This window comes from Lagenorhynchus albirostris, chromosome 10, assembly GCF_949774975.1.
Source record: "Lagenorhynchus albirostris chromosome 10, mLagAlb1.1, whole genome shotgun sequence".
NCBI classification, from domain to species: domain Eukaryota; kingdom Metazoa; phylum Chordata; class Mammalia; order Artiodactyla; family Delphinidae; genus Lagenorhynchus; species Lagenorhynchus albirostris.
In genome coordinates, this window is record NC_083104.1 from 64,442,741 (window position 1) to 64,465,929 (window position 23,189).

At 40.4% G+C, this 23,189-nt stretch overlaps 1 protein-coding gene across 3 annotated transcripts in view; it reads right to left on the bottom strand.

The window, feature by feature from the left end:
* NUDT3 (nudix hydrolase 3) overlaps positions 1-23,189 on the bottom strand; it is a 107,281-nt gene that overhangs the window by 42,500 nt on the left and 41,592 nt on the right. For all 3 annotated transcript variants that reach the window (XM_060162621.1, XM_060162623.1, XM_060162622.1), the window contains one exon: positions 10,362-10,472. In XM_060162621.1, coding sequence (XP_060018604.1) covers positions 10,362-10,472 — 111 coding nt within the window. The remainder of the gene's footprint in view (positions 1-10,361; positions 10,473-23,189) is intronic.

Sequence of the window (23,189 nt, forward strand, 5' to 3'; positions counted from 1 at the left end):
TGGCCAAAAAAAGGGTATGGATATAAACACAGAGAGATAAAGCAAATATACAGCAAGTCAACAGATATTATACCTAGAAGAAGATATACAGTGTTTGTTTCACTCTTTTAAAATATTACTTACGTGTTTGTAAAATTTCTTAATTAAATAGTTGGAGAAAAACTAATCAGCCAAGGAACTATGGTAACATACCATCATCTTTGCACTGTCTGGCTTTTCATTCTGCTAGGAGCATGTATTACTTTTATAACCAGAAAAATGGTGAGCTGAAGTAGTCACCAGCTTAATTACTTAAGTAATCAAACTGGCTACACTAATAGCATCACTAAATGCTAGAGTGAGCACTTAAAAGCCCTCAGAATAAGAGTCCTGTTCAGATTATACTGTTTCTATTCTTAATATTAAAATTTTTACAAATAGCTCTAATGGAAATTCCTAGTCAAAAACAGCTGTGTAGGACTTCCCTGGTGGTGCAGTGCCACCTGCCAATGCAGGGGACACGGGTTCAATCCCTGGTCCAGGAAGATCCCACATGCCGCGGAGCAACTAAGCCCATGCACCACAACAACTGAGCCCACATGCCACAACTACTGAAGCCCACGCGCCTAGAGCCTGTGCTCCGCAACAAGAGAGGCCACTGTAATGAGAAGCCCACGTACTGCAACGAAGGGTAGCCCCCACTCACCGCAACTAAAGAAACCCCGTGCGCAGCAACGAAGACCCAACACAGCCAAAAATAAAATAAATAAATAATAAACTTTAAAAAAAGCACCTGTGTATTTAAACAAGGTCAGTAACACAAATATGTAATAACATTTTGAATAACACTTTTCATAAAGCCAAGAGTATCCATTAAGTATTTTTACAAAAGCCAAAATGACAGTCACTAAAAATTCTCAATCATTTTAAGGTTGACTCCAGAAGTCATCGTGGAAGTAACCTAGGAGTAGCCATTTACCATTTCGAGGCAGCCTAGGAGCAGAGAGGAGTCCTCCTCTGAAAGGAGAAAGAGGCCTCCCTTGCTCTGGGGCCAGAGTTGAATTACATTCTCGGTCATGTGAGCACAGAGCAAAAACTGAGCACAGGGATTATCACAGCTGCCTCAGCCAAGCCCTTCACTGGAGGCAGTGTCTATGCCAAGGTCTCCTTTCATCCCTGAACTGTAACTGAGAGGAAAGGCCCTTTCTAAGTTCTCAGCTGCCAGAAACAGGAGATTCAATACGGATTTACTTAAGGGCCTTTGCCAGAGATCCGCGGGATTCAATCTGTACTCTAACATAAAACGGCCTCACACCAGCGGTTTTCCACCTAAGACATGGTATGTTTTCCCTGATCATTTTATATATTCAAAATGACTTTTTCTAAGGAAAAGCTCTTAACTTCTTTTGCTATATTTTGCTATATTTTGCTATATTTTGCTATATTTCTGTGTATATGCAGAAATGTGTATAACATGTGTATAAATGTGTATAACATGTGTATAAACATGTTGCCACACACAAACATGTATCCCCATGTTAGGTGAACAAAGGTTTTCCTGAAATGTTTTACCACTGAGGCACATTTCCCATTAAATTCTTAAAAAAGAATAAATTACCAGGATAAGATAATTAAATATAATGCATTAAGAGACATGACTCTTACATTTTATAATGCTTTGACCAAAGAAGCTAAAAATATCTATCTTTTTACCAAGTAAAAATAAAGACATGGTAGTACTTATAAAAACACAATTTTTCTTGGGGAAAGTAGCATCCATCATTGTTGTATTTCGTGGTTTCCACCTGAAGACTTTGAGTGTAGGTGGCAAATGATAAGTGTTTAAGCTTATTTTCTTCCGAACTTTTTATTTTGAAAAATTTCAACCATAGAAAAATCCTTTGCCTACTTTTGAAAAAAATTTTTTTAATTTATTATTATTAATTTTTTGGCACGTGGCTTGTGGGGTTCTAATTCCCTGGCTGGTATCGAACCTGGGTCCCCTGCAGTGGAAGCATAGAATTCAAATCACTGGACCACCAGGGAATTCCCTTAAATCAATTTTAAAGATAAATCTATAGGTGCATATAACATACATGTACATCATTATTAATAATTCATTTTCATGTGGTTTTTAAAATTAAAAATTAAATAACAGAAATTCAGAAAATGCTATCTAAATAAAGCCTGCTTTTCAACAAACAAATGGGGTTGGTTTGTGATCTCTCTTGATTTACAGTAATTTACATCTGGATATATTTTCTCATATTAACATTTCTATTAAACAATGCAGTATTCCCAAGGTTAAAAACCTTTATTTGCCTTCATTTATCATTTAGGAGACTAAAAAATAAAACTACCTTCTTCCAAGAGCTTGGAGTTTCTCAGTTTACAGTTCAAAATAAAGTAAAAATCTGCACAACAGATCATCCACCTAATTAAGAACACATCTTTTGGTTGTTTTCCATTATGAGCCTTTTAGTACTACTACTGCTGTTGTTTCAATCTACTATGTGTATATTATTTGATTGACATTTTAAAAACGAATTATAAAAAATTAGTTGCTTATGTTGAAAGATCAGGAGATCTCACATAAGAATCCAGTTTTTGGGGCTTCCCTGGTGGTGCAGTGGTTAAGAATCCCCCTGCCAATGCAGGGCACACGGGTTCGAGCCCTGGTCCGGGAAGATCCCACATGCCGCGGAGCAACTAAGCCCGTGTGCCACAACTACTGAGTCTGCGCTCTACAGCCCGCGAGCCACAGCTACTGAAGCCCATGGGCCTAGACCCTGTGGTCCGCAACGAGAAGCCACCGCAGTGAGAAGCCCGCTCACTGCAACAAAGAGTGGCCCCCGCTCGCCGCAAGTAGAGAAAGCCCGCGTGTAGCAACGAAGACCCAATGCAGCCAAAAATAAAATAAATTTATAAATATATATATATATTAAAAAATAAATCCAGCTTTCATGCTTCTCTTAAAACAGCAGAGTCACACTGCGTCTTAACTGCCACATGAAAACTACCGGCTGGGCCTGAAGAGGACCGTCTCTGGTCTAGGGTAGGCTCTCCCCACTTTACCAGAGCTACACCCACCGTCAACTGCCTGACTGCTTCCCTACAAGCTTATGAGCTGGAGACCCCTGGTCTACATTACTTCCCCCTGTTTTATTTATCATGTTGAAATGACTGAAATTATTCTTAATATATTATGATATATATTTTGTGGTTAAAGTTCTAAATAAAAAAAAATTAACGTATTTCCCTAATAAATTCTGTGATACACTATCCCCATCTTCCATTCATAACTGTTTAGGCTGGGCCAAAAAGTAAAGATGAAAATACAACACAGTCACACAGAGCCTTCACTTTTTTTTTTTTTTTTTTGCAGTACGTGGGCCTCTCACTGTTGTGGCCTCTCCCATTGCGGAGCACAGGCTCCGGACGCGCAGGCTCAGCGGCCATGGCTCACGGGCCCAGCCGCTCCGTGGCATGTGGGATCTTCCCGGACCGGGGCACGAACCTGTGTCCCCTGCATCGGCAGGCGGACTCTTAACCACTGCGCCACCAGGGAAGCCCCAGAGCCTTCACTTTTTTCTCCACTCCAAACAGAGTCTAACACTATGAGCTAAGAAAAAGGCTGACAAAACTGTATTTCAAATTATTCCCAAGTAGTCACAGGCTTTTCAAATGTTCTACTTGCATATAACAAGAGACATGAAACACTGCTTCCCTGTCAGAGACAGTTCTGAGATACCAACGGGAGCCTTCTGGTTGCTATGTTACATAAAAAAGAGAGTACAACCTTTTTTTTTTTGCAGGGACAGGGAACACATAGTACAGGAATTGGGATAAGAAGATATAGATTTTAAAAATAAAGTTCACTATGGCATTTTCCCTGGTCTTATCTGAAAATACAAATGAGATCAAGAAGGGTTACAATAAATTCTTGATAGGCTGACATAAATAAGATTAGTAAGGCTAGAGATAATCAGGAAGCAGCTCTGGGCTCAAGGCAACCAGATCCTTGATACTATATTAAAGCATCTAGATGTTCAAAAAACTATCTTAAATGAAGGTGAATTCAGTCAAACATGCTGTGAAATGTTTACATAAGACAGTGTATCAAAAACTTAACGGAATTCCCCCCTGGCGGTCCAATGGTTAAGACACCATGCTTCCACTGCAGGCAGTGCAGGTTCGATCCCTGGTCGGGGAAATATAAGCCATGAGCTGCGCGGTGAGGCCAAAACAAAACAAAAAACCCCAAAAACTTGAGGGAGGGCAGCAAGGTACAGGGAAGTTTAAGGCGACATCACTGACTTGAAAAAATTTCCATGATGGTGAATTTATGTGGCAAAGCAACAGGTGGTAGGAGACAAAGGAGCAGCACAGAAGTGTGATATTAGGACACAAGTGAGGAAGTCAGAGAACAAGTTCTTTTTTTTTTTTTTTTAAAGCTAGGCCTATGTCACAGGTTAATTATCAGGCTGCCTACAAAATCTTTATAATTTATATGCTAGAAATGGATATGGATATGGACCTTGTCCAGACATGAGGCAGCAGATAAAAGGAACTGGCATTTGGCCACACTCTCAGTTATCACTGGCTACATTCCTCTAAAGGCAGAAGGTACCCATCTTTGTCATCCTTGAAGAGAATGCAGCTGAAGTTTGCACATAATATTTTCCTGTTTCTGTTTTCAGATGTACTGTATCTTTGTGATAACATTCCTGGTTTGGCTGAGGTCAGAATGGATGAAAGAAATGGAAACATAACAGCTGAACAGAGGACAGAACAGTTTCAGATCCAGCGTCTCTTCTTCCCTGTCAGCCAGCAGTTTTACCTTTCCCATTGAATTAGCAAGAAAGAATAGCTCTGAAAACCTCACAAAGAAGTGCTTTTCTTTTTTATTACAGAGGGCGCATCACATGGCTGGCTCATACTAGCCTTTGCTAGAGATGCACTGTTACCAAGGCCCATGGTCAGTCCTGGGAGAAAGCCTCATCCCTTTGAGGGGTCACTACAATAGGACTTTAACTAGAAGCAGCTAAAAAATGGAAGCTAGTTTCCAAAAGGGAATATTTCAGCCCTTTAAAGATTTTGGTTTTTTTTTTCTTTGATGTGGACCTTTTTTAAGTCTTTACTGAATTTGTTACAATATTGTTTCTGTTTTATGTTTTGGTTTTTTGGCCGAGAGGCACGTGGGATCTTAGCTCCCTGACTAGGGAAGAACTGTACCCCCTGCATTGGAAGGTGAAGTCTTAACCACTGGACTGCCACGGAAGTTCAGCCCTTTAAATGTGACTGGTAATGTTTCAAGTGCTACAGATTTATCTGTTTCTGAGATTCAGCCAATATGCTAAAAGTTTTAAGCTGGGTTGAACAAAGCTTCAGAACAGGTTGAGTTTTATGGTATGTAGGACTGACAATGCCATGATAAACTACTTAATAACCTCATTCCATTCACGTTTATACAGAAAATTTTTATAGTAACAAATATATGTTCAATGTAGAAAACTTGATAATCTAAGAGCTAACCCAAAGATAACCACTGTGAACATCTGATGGGCGTTCTTTCAAGGCATTAGGAGTGTGGGTGCTAAGACTAGATGTTCTGGATTCAAATCTTACCTTGAGCATTTGAGCACATTTAGCTGGGCACAATTTGTCCTGGTGTGCCAGGACAAATTACTTGATCTCATTGAATCTCAACCTGTAAAATGTAGATAATAACAGTTCCTACCTTATTGGATCTGGTGAGGAAATGAGGCGACATATGCAAAACCCTTAAACACAGCTTGGCACATAGTAAGTGTACAAGTAGTGTTATCTGTTCTTTCTGTACAAATAGACACACATATTTCTTCCCCACTAAATGGTTTTCTATCATAAATATTGTTTCATAACCTGCTTTGATCACTTAGGAATGTGCTACAAATATTTCCCTGTGTTATTAAATATCTTTTTACTACATACCATTGGTACAGCTGCTGCAGGCAGTACTTAAGCACAGGCTGTCATGGTTTTTTTGTGGTTTTTTTTGCGGTACATGGGCCTCTCACTGTTGTGGCCTCTCCCGTTGCGGAGCACAGGCTCCGGACGCACAGGCTCAGCGGTCATGGCTCACGGGCCCAGCCGCTCCGCGGCATGTCGGATCTTCCCGGACTGGGGCACGAACCCGTGTCCCCTGCGTGGGCTGGCAGACTCTCAACCACTGAGCCACCAGGGAAGCCCCAGGCTGTCATGTTTTATAGCACATGACCTTGCCACTCTGAGCTCAGTTAGAGGAATAAGAAATCAGCAACTGATGCAAAGGTAAAGCAGACATCTTCAAAATGGCTAGAAACTGATGTGGCCTGGCAGCTCTGAAGGTTGTAAGTAGGCAAAACCCATCAAGTCCTCTCTCAGGAAGGCTGAATGTGAGATACACAGACAGAGTGAGTCAACAGACAGGTTAGTGATGCACAAGGGAGGAAAAACACCAAACAAAAAGTAGTAAGCTGGGACTTCCCTGGTGGCGCAGTGGTTGAGAATCCGCCTGCCAATGCAGGGGACATGGGTTTGAGCCCTGGTCCGGGAAGACCCCACATGCCGCGGAGCAACTAAGTCCATGCGCCACAACTACTGAGCCTGCGCTCTAGAGACCGCGAGCCACAACTACTGAGCCCACGTGCTACAACTACTGGGCCCTCGCACCTAGAGCCCGTGCTCTGCAACAAGAGAAGCCACCGCAATGAGAAGCCCGTGCACCGCCACGAAGAGTAGCCCCCGCTCACTGCAACTAGAGAAACCCCGCTTGCAGCAATGAAGACCCAACGCAGCCAAAAATAAATAAATAATATAAATTAAAAAAAAAAAGTGGTAAGCAGAAGCTGGGAGGCTAAGAAGACATTAGAAAGGCAGCGCTCCACAGTGGAAGAGAGGCGCTGGGCCTCTGGTATGGTGACCAGGCTCTTGAGCTACAGTGCGTTCCCACATCCATCCACCCACTGCGAGCAAGGCCTGCCTGTGCTCTGTGACCTAAGTTTCCAGTTCTGCACAGCCTGGCTGGACAGCTGCTGTGATACTGCCATATTCTTCTCCCTCAATTAACTGAGGGGCCTGTAGATGTTATGTCTACTCCTGACAACCCAAAAGGGCCTACCTCAATTGCATTTATGTGGCTGCTCTAGCGGTCACGCCAAAAACTGCAGCACTTATTTTGTTCAGCACTTGTTATGTGTTAAGCATTGGGGATTCAACAGTGAGCAAGAAAGAATGGTACCTGGCTACACAGAGTGTAAAGTCTAGCACAGAAGACAACTAGACAAGCGATATGAATAAAACATGATAAATACGATGCTAGAAGTACAGACTGCAATGGAAACACATACGGAGAACAAGTCTGCAGCGAGGAATCATGAAGACTACAGGGAGGAATCATGAAGACTGCATGGAGGAAGAGACCTTCAGGGTGAAGCACAAAGTTAGCCTAGTATGCCAGATACTACAGATGGCTCACTCAGTACCCATCACCACCCACGTGGATTCCATGACCGCTAGTCAGCCTTGTGAAGTTATAGTCTTGACTGAGCTGCAGTGAACTGGATCGACCTTTCCTAACAGGCCACCCCTGAGTCCTGGCCTCATTTAACAGGAAAGATGAAGGAGACCAGACATATTTTATGATTTTCTAATGTTTAAAAGAATTTGGCCTATTAGACGGTAACCTCAACTTTGAAAGTATAACTGAATAACTTATTTCTGACTTGTGATTTTAAGTTGAAAATCTCAGTAAGTTTATATATACTATGGGAATATTTAAGATTCATCTGATTTATAAGTTTAATACATGACATTCACAGGACTTTTTGCTGAAGAGCCTCATAAGGTTTTCATTTTTTTAAAGTCAGACAACTGACGTTCTTTAAAAAGCAATCAAATTAATTAAATTTATAAATGTAATTTGAAACATCTAAAAGTCTTCAATGAACTGGCCTAAGCATTATCCAAAGGCCCCTTAAAAATGACATTATCCAAAGGTCCCTTAAAAATCTCCTATGCTTATAAATATAGCAATCAGATCTGCAAGCATTAGGAAAGAACAAAGTTTTTGAATGTGTGCTTTTAAAAAGTCATAACATTTTGAAAACTAAATAAACCCCTGAACAGTGGTTTCTGCTTACAAAAGCTACCCTTCAAGGGTAATAAAAAACATCTACCTACATCCTCTCTGATTCAAGTCTTATTCTCCATTGATAGACGTGGAATTAGAAAAGCCACCCCCTCCATTTTATTTTGATGTAAGCCATGGAAATGTTTGTCTTTATAATGACACATTTCTCTAATTTATAGTGTTTGTACGAATATTTGGTTTATTTGGTACCTTATTCTTTATCCTCTCAATAATGCTGGAATAAAGAACAGGGTATGATATGACTCTTGACTGGAGAGTAAAAAATCTGCTCAAAGTCAGGCAGGATTCTTCAGGGCTGAGAATGGCAGGCAGCGTTTAATTTCAAGCTTGGGATTCCCTTTAAGACAGGAGGTAGGTAAGATACTGACCATATGAAAAGTATACTTTAATTATTTGTGCTGCATTGTTCACCTTCTCATGTCCCAACTCCACTTTATTCTCCACTTTATTCCCCCTTTTACCTACTGAAGGATGGTATGTAATTTCCAGGAAACAAAAGGGTAACCCTATATCCTTTTCAACTCCCTCACGTACTTCCTATTGCAATCATCTAGTTTTCTACATTTTAGTTGCAATTATATAACCCAAGGACAATTCGACTGTAGCACTCAACGAAACAATAGTAACAACAACGGGTATAAGTTTTCCTGAGACAGATGCCAAATCCAAATGTGCTCTGCAGAGGTAAAGCTGTCACACTTCACCCACAACTTCTAAACCAGGCAGCAAGTTTTGCCCAAAGGTCTCTGAATTTTTTCCTTCCTCTCTATTCTAGAACCATCAGTCTATTTCAGGTCTTCCAACAACCTGTCTGAATCCACAGAGCCGCAATAACTCTGTCAAACATCACTTTTGCCTTAGGTGCCTCAGAACTCACAGAAGCCAACTGGATTGAAATCAAAATTATGTAGCTTAGGTCCACCAATTGGCCCTACCACACTTATTTGAATAGTCAAACCTTTGAGATCCTCCAGAAAGAACTCTGATAATTTCCAATTGGGGTATTTCTTCAGGACTTTTATGTTCCATCTGTCATAGAAGCATGTATTAATTACTTTCTATTCACCCAGCTGTGTACTAGGCACAAGAAGGGAGGATTTAAAATGGGCAATATAATCTTTGCCCTTAGAGGTTACAATCTAGTTATAGATACACAGATATATGATAAAATGAGAGTGGCACAAGTCAACACAAGTTTGCAGGACTTCAGAGCAAGGAAAGAATTCCTTGGGTATTCCAAAGTAAAATTAGTCGAAGAAGACTTCAGCAAGGGCTTGACCCAAAAGAAATGCAGAATTTAGACTTTTTCTAAACTCTACTTTATGTCCTTAGAATCAGTCTTAAGTCCCTTCTGGAACAAGGAAATGGATCTAAAAAGCACTATGTAGTCAAGGCAAGTAAATGGAGGTAGTAAAACTTACACCACTGAGTTAGGACTCCTAAAGGAGATTAGCATAAGCAGAGCAGAGCGTGGTATTGCCACAAGAGGCTATGGAGAAACATTAGTTCCTTCCTCCTGGTTTTGAATTGCAATTTGTTTCTCAGTTTCCCCAACGAAATTGTAAGCCCTTGAAGTAAGGGAACCAAGAGATTTGACTTCTGACTGTTTATTCTAGAGTATCTAGTAAGATATACTGGGCATGGCCCAAGAACTCAATATATATATGTTGAATATCATGTGCCCAAATAAAAAAGAAGATACTATTGTCTCTCAAGGTGCACCATTAACAACTTCTGGCTAACAGAAGTATTGCTTTAGCCACTGCTCTATTGCCAGGACCCAAGGAGCATAGGAGAACAAGGGCTGCCTCCTCCTCACCCAAAGGTTAATGAGAATAAGCCATTAATACCAATACTGCTTACTCCTCTTATTTCTATGGGCTGATGAACTATTTGATTCTTGATCTTCTGCCACAGGTAACAGAGACAGTGTGGGAAAAGATCCATAGGAAATCACAAAGGCCTGTCTGGTATAATCACATACGGTCACTACTATGAGCCCTCCCCTTGCACAGAGTGCCTGATAAACATCACCATGTCACAACCCGACTGCCCCTTTAATCAAGGAGGCATGTGGTAACTGTTAAGTGCTTTCTTTCTGTGATCATGAGTCTGTTCATTCAGTGAGTGGTGATAAATTAATGAACTACACAGACATGACAGGTTCATGATGACAAGGTACAGCCATGCCCTTGTTTGCAGTGCACACCTCCTCACAGACTTCACGGACTGCTGCCACACTTGGCTCCTCCTCGGGCTCCATGCCTCCTCCAGGGACAATCCATCGGTCTGGATGGCGACTACTGCTCACGAGTAGCACCTGAAAGTCACAGAGGTCACATGGGTAGTTAAAAACTCAAAAAGACACATTCATACAAATTCAGAGTTTAAACACCACAAAAAAATACCTAAGATCCATTCTTTGTTGATACCTCTCCAAATCACTTCTTGAAAAGTAGCTTTCATTTCTGTATGAAAAAGCAGACAATCTGCCTAGTAAAAGCAGAAGGGCATCTGAACCAGTGGCCATTATGTGTTCCCCCCTCGGACTCTCACTCAGTTGTCCAATCTATCCTCTCCTTTGTTCGTTTCTCTAAAGCCCTTTGAACACACAGCTGACAAAGACACTCAAAAAAACACAAAAAACAAAGATTGTCACTGATGAGCCTGTGAGTGCTATGAAGAGCTGGCCTTGGCCCTAGTTGGCACCACAGTCCCAACTTTCCCTCCAAGGTTCTCACTCCTGTGTGCCCCAGTTCCTGCTCCATTAGATGGCCATAGGCCGATACTACACATCACCCTAAGCTCTAAGTATGTGCTGAGAACCTAACTCTCTCACTGACATGAGGACTAGAAAGATTTCTTTTCGTCATTCTTTCAGCTGAGATAAAACTGGAATTCCTTTACTAGGAAACTTTATCAAGAAATGACATTTAATGGCCATGATTAAAATGTCTACAAATAATAATGCTGGAGAGGATGTGGAGAGAAGGGAACCCTCTTAAACTGTTGGTGGGAATGTAAATTGGTGCAGCCACTATGGAAATCAGTATGGAGGTTCCTCAAAAAACTAAAAATAGTGTTGCCATATGATCCAGCAATCCCACTCCTGGACATATACCCAGACAAAACCAAAAGGATACATGCACCCCTATGTTCACAGCAGCACTATTTGCAATAGCCAAAACAAGGAAACAATCTAAATGTCCATCAACAGATGAATGGATAAAGAAGAGGTGGTACATATATATACAATGGAATACTACTCAGCCATAAAAAAGAATGAAATAATGCTATTTGCAGCAACATGGATGGACCTAGAGATTATCATACTTAGCGAAGTAAGTCAGAAAGAAAGACAAATACCGTATGATATCACCTATATGTGGAATCTAAAATATGACACAACTGAACATATCTATGAAACAGAAACAGACTCACAGACACAGAGAACAGACTTGTGGTTGCCAAGGGCAGGGTGGGGGGGAGCAGTGGCAGAGGGAAGGATTGGGAGTTTGGGACTAGCAGATGAAAACTAGTATATATAGGATGGATAAACAACAAGGTCCTACTGTATAGCACAGAGAACCATATTCAATATCATGTGATAAACCATAATGAAAAAGAATATGAAAAAGAATATATATATAACTGAGTCACTTTGCTGTACAGCAGAAATTAATACAACATTGTAAAGCAACTATACTGCAATAAAATTAATTTTAAAAAAAGAAATGAAAAGAAACCAAACAAACACAAAATATTGATACAGAATATAGGTTACTAATTCAAACTTAACCAGTACTGGAGTCATGGTTGAAATAAAATCTAGAATTTCCTTAGTTTCTTTTCCTTAACCCTCCCTAGGACAGATGTTAAATAAAGTTAGCTTTACTCCTAATTCGGAGGTAGCACTGGGTTGGCATTATTTCCAAAACTAAAGGAATCCTCAATTGCTCCCTAAACAATCACTTTCTGATGATGTCTTTTGGGCTTCAGGCCCTATTCCAAACCGTATTCCCCACCCACCCCTCCACTCCCCAGCACTTAACTTCTACTCTGCAGTCATCTTTGTTGCCTGAAAGAAATCACTCCTTCCTCTCTGGCACTCACAGATCCCACCACTAACTTCCAGTTACCTACCTTCCAGTATTCTCTCTCCCACTTAAGGTCTCTGCAACTATGAGCCCTTGGAAATTCTACCTTTTTCTTCATCTTTAATCCCTTTTCTTCTTGCCATGATAGATTCTCCTGATGCTCTTCTACAAAATCTATGATCTGCAGACTTAGACGGGACCACAACATATAAGAAGGTGGGCCATCCTGGTGGCGCAGTGGTTGAGAGTCCGCCTGCCGATGCAGGGGACACGGGTTCGTGCCCCGGTCTGGGAGGATCCCACACGCCGCGGAGCGGCTGTGCCCGTGAGCCATGGTCGCTGAGCCTGCGCGTCCGGAGCCTGTGCTCCGCAACAGGAGAGGCCACAACAGTGAGAGGCCCGCGTACCGAAAAAAAAAAAAAGATATAAGAAGGAAATCCATGAATCCATATACAGTCACCAATATATAGCCCATGGACTGAGAAAATAATGTCTTAAACTTACAAGCACTATTTTTAAAAAATATATATAAACTCTGCTTTGATTAATAGAACATGGAATAGCTTAAAATAATATAAATCCACAGTAGTTTTAGGTTGGTGTGTATATATATTTAATCAAGGGATATTAAAAGTACCATGTGAGGGAATTCCCTGGCGGTCCAGTGGTTAGGACTCGGCACTTTCACTGCAATGGCCTGGGTTCAATCCCTGGCTGAGGAACTAAGAGCCCGCAAGCCACAGGGTGCGGCCAAATAATTAATTTTTAAAAAGTACAATGTGGAGGTTTCATGAAATTATGCTTTTAAATAAGAGTCTTTGTTGGACTCCTACTTCATGCCATATACAAAAATTAACTCATAGTGGACCAACAACCTAAACGTAAGAGCTAAAACTATAAACAGGGGTAAATCTTAATGACCCTGGATTTGGTAACATAGGCCAAATTCTTAGACATGACAACAAAAGCCTGAGAAACAAAACCAAAAAATTTTTGATAAATTAGACTTCATCAAAATTAAAATCTTCTGTGCATCGAAGGGCATTATCAAGGATGTGAAAAGACAACCTACAGAATGGGAGAAAATATTTGCAAATCATCTGATAAGGGTCCAGTATCCAAAATATATAAAGAACTCATACAACTCAAGGACAAAATGACAAACAGCATTTCTCCAAACAAGATATACAAATAGCCAACAGGCACATGAAAAGATGATCAACACCATTAGTCACTAGAGGAGTATAAAGTAAAACCACCACGAGATACCACTTAACACCCACTAGAATGGTTACAATTTTTTAAATAATAAGTACTGACAAGAATGTAGAGAAACAGGAACCTTCATACACTGCTGGTAGGAATGTAAAATAGTTTAGGCACTGTGGAAGTTAGGCTGTTCCTCAAAAAGTTAAACATAAAATTACCATATGATCTAGCAATTCCACTCCCAGGTATACGCCATACCCCAAAGAATTGAAAACGGGTACCCTAACACTTGGACACAAATGCTCCTAGAAGTATTATTCACAATAACCAAAAAGCAGAAATAATTCAAATGTCCAACAATGGATGAATGGATAAACAAAACATGGCATATACATACAAGGATTAGTTTTCAGCCATAAAAAGGAACATAAATGTTACGCTTGAGAACATTACGGTAAGTGAAAGCCAGACTCAAAAAGTCACATGTTGTATAATTCCACTTATATAAAATATGCAGAATAGGTAAATCCATAGAGACAGAAAGGAGATTGCTGGTTGCCAGGGACTGGAGGAAGGGAAGAATAGGGAGTAACTGCTTAATGGATACAGGTTTTATTTTGGAATGATGAAAAGTGTTTTGAAACTAGACATAAGTGGTGGTTGCTAAATGCCACGGACTTATTTTAAAATGGTTAATGTTATGTGAACTTCAGCTCAATAAAATAAAACTAGTTTTAAGATCACAGTAATTTTTTAAAAGCTAAAGTAGTCAGTGTCATCACTATCTTCTTCAGAGTCTACACTCCAGAGGAGTGGCCTCTCAGGTTACCCTTAGTTTTACTATATTAAATCATTTCCATAAAGGAAAAAGGGGATCACTGCCATACCCATTCTCCTCGATAACTGTGGCCAATTTTATATTTTCAAAAATTCCTTATCAAAAGAAAAATAAACCCAAATATAACCATCTTTGTTAATTCAAGCCAAAAAGTTTTTAAAAAGTCCTCCAAAGACTCTCTAGACAATGGCATTTAAGTCATATCTATCTAATCTGTAAGGGAGATTCAAGAAGAAAAAGTAGAAAAATGGGTTAATCCTTCACTGATTTGTTATATAAATAACAACATGTAGTCTTTCTTCCTAGAGATTTCCCACTTCTTGGCAAAGTGTTTACCAGCCATTCTAAACCTAAGCATTTGCTTCAAAGCCTGACTAGGGCCATCCAATTAGGTTATAGTCCAAATGAAAGACCTTTAAAGGGACATTTCAAAGCTAAAGCAAAGAAAAGCAAACTTGTACCACAGAGTATAATTTAATTTCTAAATATCAGTAAATGTGCAATATTAATGAGTAAATCTAGCCAGTGTTATTGCTTTGTACATTCAAAGCATGACTATATGAGGTAAGACTACATATAACACTGCAGCTGGAGGAAGAGAGCTGCATTACTTTGTAGTCATACTTCAAAGCAAACACTATTACCAGCAAATAGTTCTTCTCCTCAGTAAGTTTCCTTGACAACCCATTGAAAATTTACTGCAAAAACCAAAACAAAATATTCTTTATTTTAGCCAGAGGGTTTACTCCCTCCTACCTTACAAAACAGTAAGTGGTGTTCTGGTCAGTAAATTCTTATTCTGAAGCTTGATTTTTAAATACAAATTATCTAAAAAGAAATAAATGGCAAAGCTCCTAAGAGATTCTGAAAATGACACACTAAGAAAAAAAATTTTGTCATTTATTCAATATTCATTAGGCATTACAATGAGCCAGGAACAGGAGATGCAGAGGTTAGAACCTCTGCAATTTTGAGGCAGATCAAACTGGGGGACTAGCCAACCAAGTGTATCAGACCTCTTGTGAAGCTCTTTTCATCAAGATAGGTGATATCCCTGCAGAGATGGAGAAACGAACCCACAGAACACACCCATCCATATATGAACTCTTGGATTCATGACATTAGGTGGTCCTCCTCGGACAACTTAATATCCTCATGGACACAGAAAAATCATTATATTGATTAGGGACAAGGGTGTAGTGAAAAAATAAAGAAATGTGGGGAGATTTACATAAAGGGCTTCAGCTAAAACAGTAATATTTTATTTCTTTTTTCTTTTTCTTTTTTTTGCCTGCACCACGCAGCTTGCCAGATCTTAGTCCCCCGACCAGGGATTGAACCCACGCCACTGCAGTGAAAGCACCGAGTCATAACCACTGGACCGCCAGGGAATTCTCAATAATTTAATTAATTAATTAATTAATTAATTAGGCTGCGTTGGGCCTTTGTTGCTGTGCACGGGCTTTTCTCTAGTTGCAGCGAGCAGGGGCTACTCTTCGTTGCAGTGCGTGGGCTTCTCGTTGCGGTGGCTTCTCTTGTTGCAGAGCACAGGCTCTAGGCTCACGGGCTTCAGTAGTTGTGGCAGTGGGCTCAGTGGTTGTGGCTCACGGGCTCTAGAGCGCAGGCTCAGTAGTTGTGGCGCACAGGCTTAGCTGCTCTGTGGCATGTGGAATCTTCCCAGATTCCACCACTTCCCACCACTAGGGAAGCCCAATGTTTTATTTTTTAGGTTTTAAAAAATTGCTTTAAAATTGTTTAATACGAATTTTCAAAAGAATATAAAATTCATATTTCTTTTAGAAATATGAATTTCTAAAAGAAAGCCATAGTCCCTGACCTAGAGAAACTGAGTATCTAGTGGACAGAGGAGAAAAAAAAAAAAAGTACTAATACAGGGTGAGGAGTGCTATGGCTGAGGTATGCACAGGATACCACAATGACAATGGGAAGAGACACCTAACCCAGGTTGGCAGGGGGGGTGGTAGGGGGATGGTAAGGGAAGGTTTCTTAAAGGAAGTGACGTGAGTTGAATCCAAGTTCAAGGACACTCATTCAACAAAAAAATCATCAGAAGCCTACTGTATGACCCTGTGCTTAGGATACAAAGCAAGGCAGATACAGCCTCAGCTCTTGAGAAACTTAAAGTTCAACGGATGAGGGACTTCCCTGGTGGCACAGTGGTTAAGAATCTGCCTGCCAATGCAGGGGACGTGGGTTCGATCCCTGGTCCAGGAAGATCCACATGCCGCGGAGCAACTAAGCCCAAGCACCACAACTACTGAGGCTGCGCTCTAGAGCCCGCGAGCCACAAATACTGAGCCCGCATGCTGCAACTACTGAAGCCCGCGTGCCTAGAGCCCGTGCTCCCCAAGAGAAGCCACTGCAATGAGAAGCCCGCGCACCACAACAAAGAATAGCCCCTGCTCGCTGCAACTAGAGAAAGCCTGCATGCAGCAACGAAGACCCAACTCAGCCAATAAATAAAGTTCAATGGATGAGATTGACAATAAGTCAGGTGACCAATTATATTTCAGTGACTGTGCTACAGACCACAATGCTCACTAGATATTGCATGCTCTTGCCTACGGTACCCAGCCTCCCCTTGCTGTTAGGTGGGACCATTTGACTAGTTTTGCGTAATGAAATATGAGCAGAAGGGACACGTGTCACTTTTGGGCTGAGACAGGGAGAAGCCCATCCAGTCTCCTTCCTCCTCTGTTACAGTGCCCAAGAACATTGTGAGTTCCAGCTGGTGTAGCTACAAGCCTGAACCCCTTGAATGGAAGAGAGTTCCTGTGTGGAGCAGAGCCTCTGAAAACCCATGACTGATAAGCATCATCACAAGTAATAAAACTCTGTTGTGTTAAAACAGTGAGATTTCAGGATAAATGTCACGGCAATATAACCTAGTTGATCCTGATTAAGAGTGTGAAAGATCAGTGAAAGGTCTAAGGATTGGTTCCGTTGATTGCCTCATACTTAAGCATAGTGCCTGACCCATATAGGTGGCCAATAAATGTTTGATGAGCAAATGAAAGAATGGACCATTGACTGAGGGAACAAACTATTTTAAAAAAGGAATGCAGAGAGCAAATAGACAAGGTTAATGAGGGAAGTTGAACAAAAAGGCAGAGGTCCAATTATAAAGAGTTTGGATCGAAACCTGAAGGCAATGGGTAAGTCACTGAGGTTGTCAGAAGAAATGACATAACCCAATTTGGGTTTTAGAAAGGTCACTCTGACTTGGGATGGATATGGGCAGACCTGCAGAAATACATTTCTGCAGTTGATTCAGAGAAAGAACGAGGACAAAAGTGGGAGTTGGAAGGAAGGGACAGATTTCCAGATATACAGAAGGGAAAAGTCCACAGGACCAGGTGACTGACAGGATGTAGGCCAGGTCAATGGTGAAGCTGCCCTCCAAGGAGAATGTGGAAGGGTGGGGGGAGGAAGGAACCACAGGGAAGCTGTCCTCCGAACATATGAATTTGAGAGTTCAATAAGATGTCTAACAGATATTTCTAGTAGATAATCATATAAATGTTGGACAGGCACTAAAAAGAGGGGAAGAGACAAACACAAGGGAGAAAATGTGCATTTGCAAAGCTCTAGCTGGAGGAGTTATCCCCATTCCCCCTACTTACCCTCCACTCCCCGTGGTGTCCAGCAAGTTTCCAATCTCAACTGCCAACAGTGTAGTAGGGGTAGATATATTCTAGGTATTCCAAGTTAAAGTTCTGGAAATATTTTTCTTAAAAAATCAATTATCTATGGTGATAATCTACAACACGGAAAATCCTGATTAGCAAGCTATATATCTTAGACACATTACTAATTTCCAGAAAATTGCAGGCAGTAACGCACCTAACATAATCTCATTTCCAACAACGCAATGCCCCTGGCATTCGACAGCCCCTTAACAATGCCATTACTGCCAGATAGCTCTGCTGGTAGCCCAGATGGCACAAGGGCTGCACCCTATCAGATCTGTGACATGCTCTGCAAACTGCTTTTACAGTTAAGCCCATTCCAACCGTTTATGTGTCCCTTCTTAAAAACAAGAAGACTTCCCTGGTGGCTCAGTGGTTAAGAATCCTCCTGCCAATGCAGGGGCCACGGGTTCGAGCCCTGGTCCGGGAAGATCCTACATGTTGCGGAGCAACTAAGCCCGTGCACCACAACTACTGAGCCCGCGTGCCTAGAGCCCGTGCTCCACAACAAGAGAAGCTCACGCACTGCAACGAAGAGTAGCCCCCGCTTGCCGCAACTAGAGAAAGCCCACGCTCAGCAATGAAGACCCAACACAGCCAAAAAATTAATTAATTAATTAATTACTTTAAAAAAACAGATCCATAATAGTGAATAATTATCTGCACTTGTTTGGATTCCAGATAAATTTACCTTTTTTTTTGGCTGCGTTCTCTGGCTCGTGGGATCTTAGCTCTCCAACCAGGGATCGAACCCGTGTCCCTTGCAGTGGAAGCGTGGAGTCCTAACCACTGGACTGCCAGGGAATTCCCCAAATTTACCATTTTTTACAGAATGTTTTAAAGAACAGCTGCCACAAGTTCTTGGACACAAGGACCCTATAAAATGTCTAAAAGATGAATAATGCTGAGTATGAGGTGAAATAACTTGTTCAAATTAAATCAATAAATTATCACAGGGCCAACCAATAGCAGTTTCAGTTCTTAGAGTTTTAAAGCCATTTTACCCTTTAGCTATTTTTTTTCCCTACACAGGAGCTCAGAATACTGCTAAAAAGGAGGAACAAGTAGACATAAACAGTTTACAAAATCCCTTCATTTTATCTAGCTAATCAGGTTGTTTATTTAACAAAAGAGGAAATTCTCTGCCTAGTACACAGACTGTGATATGACCAGATATTCTGCACAGTTTTCACTTTGGGAGGAACAAGGTATTTTAAGAACAGATATCCCAGGGTATGGCGTAAACTGCTAGAGGTCTATGTGATTGAGTGTCCTACCCTGTCTTTCCAAATGAACGTCCAAATGTTAAGATAACCACACACAGCACTTTATATTACCTGGTATTCAATGACTTTTTTAATTTCTAAAAAGACGACTAAAGAAACCCAGTAAAGGGACTTCCCTGGCAGTCCAGTGGTTAGGACTTCACCTTCCAGTGCAGGGGGTGAGGGTTCAATCCCTGGTCGGGGAGCTAAGATCCCACATGCCTCACGGCCAAAAAACCAAAACATGAAACAGAAGCAATATTATAATAAATTCAATAAAGACTTTAAAAATGGTCCATATCAAAAAAAAATCTTGAAAAAGAAAAGAAACCCAGTAAACTTGGCTGTATTTGCAGGTTATATAAAAATAAAAACAAAGACTTAAAGTTGCTGGATCACACTGTCTGAACATAACTTACTGGAATGATTGAGTTGTTCCTGTAAACCTTAACTCCCTCCCACAACTCTTGTAAATAATGAAAAAAAAGACTAATACTGGGGGAAACAAACAAAAACAACAGCAGGTAGTATTTATTCAGTGCCTACTTTGTGCTAGGTGCTGCCGTTTTACATGTGTTTTTAATATACTATCCCTAATTTTCAAACAATCATACAAACCAGGCATTATGTAATTCTTGCCATTATACTGATGAGGAAACCAAGCCTTAGATGATTTGGTGATGTGGTGAAGGACATAGAAAGGATAGCACTGAGCCAGGATTCAAACCACAGGCTATAGGCCTGACTGACAGCCAGACGACTGAGAGCCTGTTACATCCATGATGTAGCTAGCAGCATATGAAAAACCTTCTGAAAACTTAGCCACCACTGGGTAAAAGCCATGACATGATTTTCTCCGGGCCAGGTACAAGGAAAGGATGGAGAAGCTATTTTAATCTAATCTCTGATTCAAATCAAGAATTTGGAGCACTTTCCACTATTCTCTTCTGTGAACAGAGACTATTTGCTTACTTATTATATCTTTCCTGGCCAGAGCTGTCTTCTACATAGAGAGGCACTACGAGCTCCTCTATATTATGCAACTTTTTAACACTTTCTTTTCTGAAAATGTTTATTAATAAATATAAAAAATGACTAGTAATTCTCAATGTGAAGTTCCATTAATCTTCACATTTGTTTAGAAACTACATAAAAAAAGAATATATATATGTGTATAACTGAGTAACTTTGCTGCACAGCAGAGACTGGCACAACATTGTAAATCAACTATACTTCAAGTTAAAAAATATTGGAAAAAAAAAAGAAACTACATATCTCAAGTGATTCTTTACTTAAGTATTTATTCCACAAAAAAATGCTATTCAGTCATTACTTGCTTAGAAATGAATTGAGGCATGGGGGGTTGGGGTGGGGGTGATGTACAAAAATATACAAAGCCTACCCTTGAACGGCCCACCCCCTAATGCAAACTATGGCCCCTGGGTCAAATCTAGCCTACCACCTGTTTCTGTATGGCCCATGACTTAAGAATGGTTTTTACATTTTCAAAAGGTTGAAAAAAATCATAAGAAGAATATTGTGACATGTGACCTGATATGAAATTCAAGTTTCAGTGTCCATAGATAAAGTTTATTAAAACACAGCCATGCTCATTCATTTACCAACAGTCTACGGCTACTTTCAAGCTACAGTGGCAAAGCTGAGTAGTCCTCACAGAGATCAAAAATATTTACTATCTAATCCTTTATGGAAAAAGTTTGCCAACGCTTGATCTAATGAAGGGCCCAAGCAGCCACAACATCATGTTGATAAGGACTATTATGAAGGAAAGAAGATTCTGAAAGGGTCCCAGAATACCTCTCAAGAGGGAACATTTGAGTTGGGCCTAGAGGAGAAATTTACTGAGCCCAGAAAGGAGAGGTGTTCAGGCAAGAGGCACTGCAAACACAAAGCCACAGATGCAGGAAACAGTATATTATATCCAGAGAATGCTGAGAAATTCAAGTAGTTTGATATGGTGAAGGGTACATGATGGGAAGGAAGAAGAGGGCAACAGAGGAGCTGATAAATTAACTGAGACCAGTATAAAAAGTTCATATAAGTACATCAAAGAGTTATGGCAACTGAAGGCAACTGGGAATCCTCCTTGGTTTCTGAGGAGGAAGAAGGCTATCTCACCTGTGTTTCAGAAGCTTGAATCTGGAGGCTGAATGAGTGATGGGTGGGAGGTAGGACAGAGTTCAGTTAGAGAGGATAAGGGAGCTGGATGTAATCCGCGTCCCTGGAGAAGGGGAGCAGCAAGTGGATTCAAGTCATATTTAGGAGACAGCAATGATAGGAACTGGTAATTAAACAGAAATTAGGGCGCCGTGAAAGGGATGCAGAGGCTATGGCTTCTAACTGGGGTCAGTAGGTGGACAGAGATATCCATTTCTCAAGAGAGAGAAATACAGGAGAGAAGCAGGTGGGAAAGGAAAAAACAGTTTGAGATACTACAGGAAAACTTAAGTTTCCTACACTTTCCGTATATTATGGGAACTTCTAAATCTCAATGTAAACGTCCATTTGAAAGCATTCACCCAAGAAACAGTGGTTGCCTCTGTACAGTGCAATTGGTGGCACTGAGGAGGAGGAGGCATTTCACTTTAAAACCTTGTGTATAGCTTGAATATTTTAGAACAAGCATTTCGGACTTTTATAATTGAGCAAGAAGAATGCCAAGCATTATTCCCTAGGAAATTTCTGAAAGCCAAACGGAGTGAATGAAATATTCAGAATGCTCAAGTTTCTTCAGGTCATTAAAACAATGCCACAGGAACAGCATTCCTGACATCCATAAACTACCTTTATGTTCAAGTCCTCTCAATAACATTTTTAAAGTTTCCTTTGCACAGATCTCGCCCATTTCTTAAGTTTACTGTTTTTTGTTACTGATATAACTCTATCCTATTGCTTATTATTTAAAAGAAGTCATAACAAATTTTTACAGGTTACTATTAAAATAATCTTAATTCCATACATAAGCACAATCACAGGACTAAGAGAAATTATTTTTAAAAGCAAAAAAGAAATTTTTACTTTACACCAGTGTATTCTAAACCATGACGGTTTATTTCATGGCTATAGTTTGCCCAGCTAAACTATATTGATCAGATATAGATAGACACAACCAGATGTACAGGAAAGGCAGGCCTTATGGTGGGGCCAGAAGAGCAATAAGCAGGGGCAGGCAGGTCATAAACAACTGTTCTTTTGCAATTCTGACCACATGTGTGTGAACTCCAGCTTATCGTTCTTACAAAAAATAAGAACAAAAACTGGGCCAGATATACATGTGCACCAGGAACAAAACAAACATTTAACTATACAAGAGTTAAGATAGAAAGATAGTTTTAAAAAGGAAAACAGTTTTATGTAATTTCAAGTACTATATTTCACAAATTTTTGTGTTCCTAACTGAACTAAATTTAACTGTCAAACTTTCATTTTACCTCAAATTACACTTTACTTACTCTATTTAGGAAGGTGCGGGAGGCTCAAAAAGGAGGGGACATGGGGATATATGTATGCATATGGCTGATTCACTTTGTTGTACAACAGAAACTAACACGGTATTGTGAAGCAATTATACTCCAATAAAGATCTATAAAAAACTAAGTAAATAAAATAAGAACAACAACATAAAAAGGAAGATGGGGGAGTATCACTAGAAATCACAGAAGAAAACTAGGTAGCAACTGCATTAAGATTGAGAATTCTTGGCTAAGAGTTCTTTACTTGAAGACAATCCAGTGCTCTAAGACTCAGAATAGACAGAAGTAAATGTAGGAAGAGGGGGTTTATTACAGACCCAAGATGTTTTAATTACTCCAAATCCACAGAAAATGAGTATTAATAAATCTTTTTTTTTGCAGTGCGCAGGCCTCTCACTGTTGTGGCCTCTCCCGTTGCGGAGCA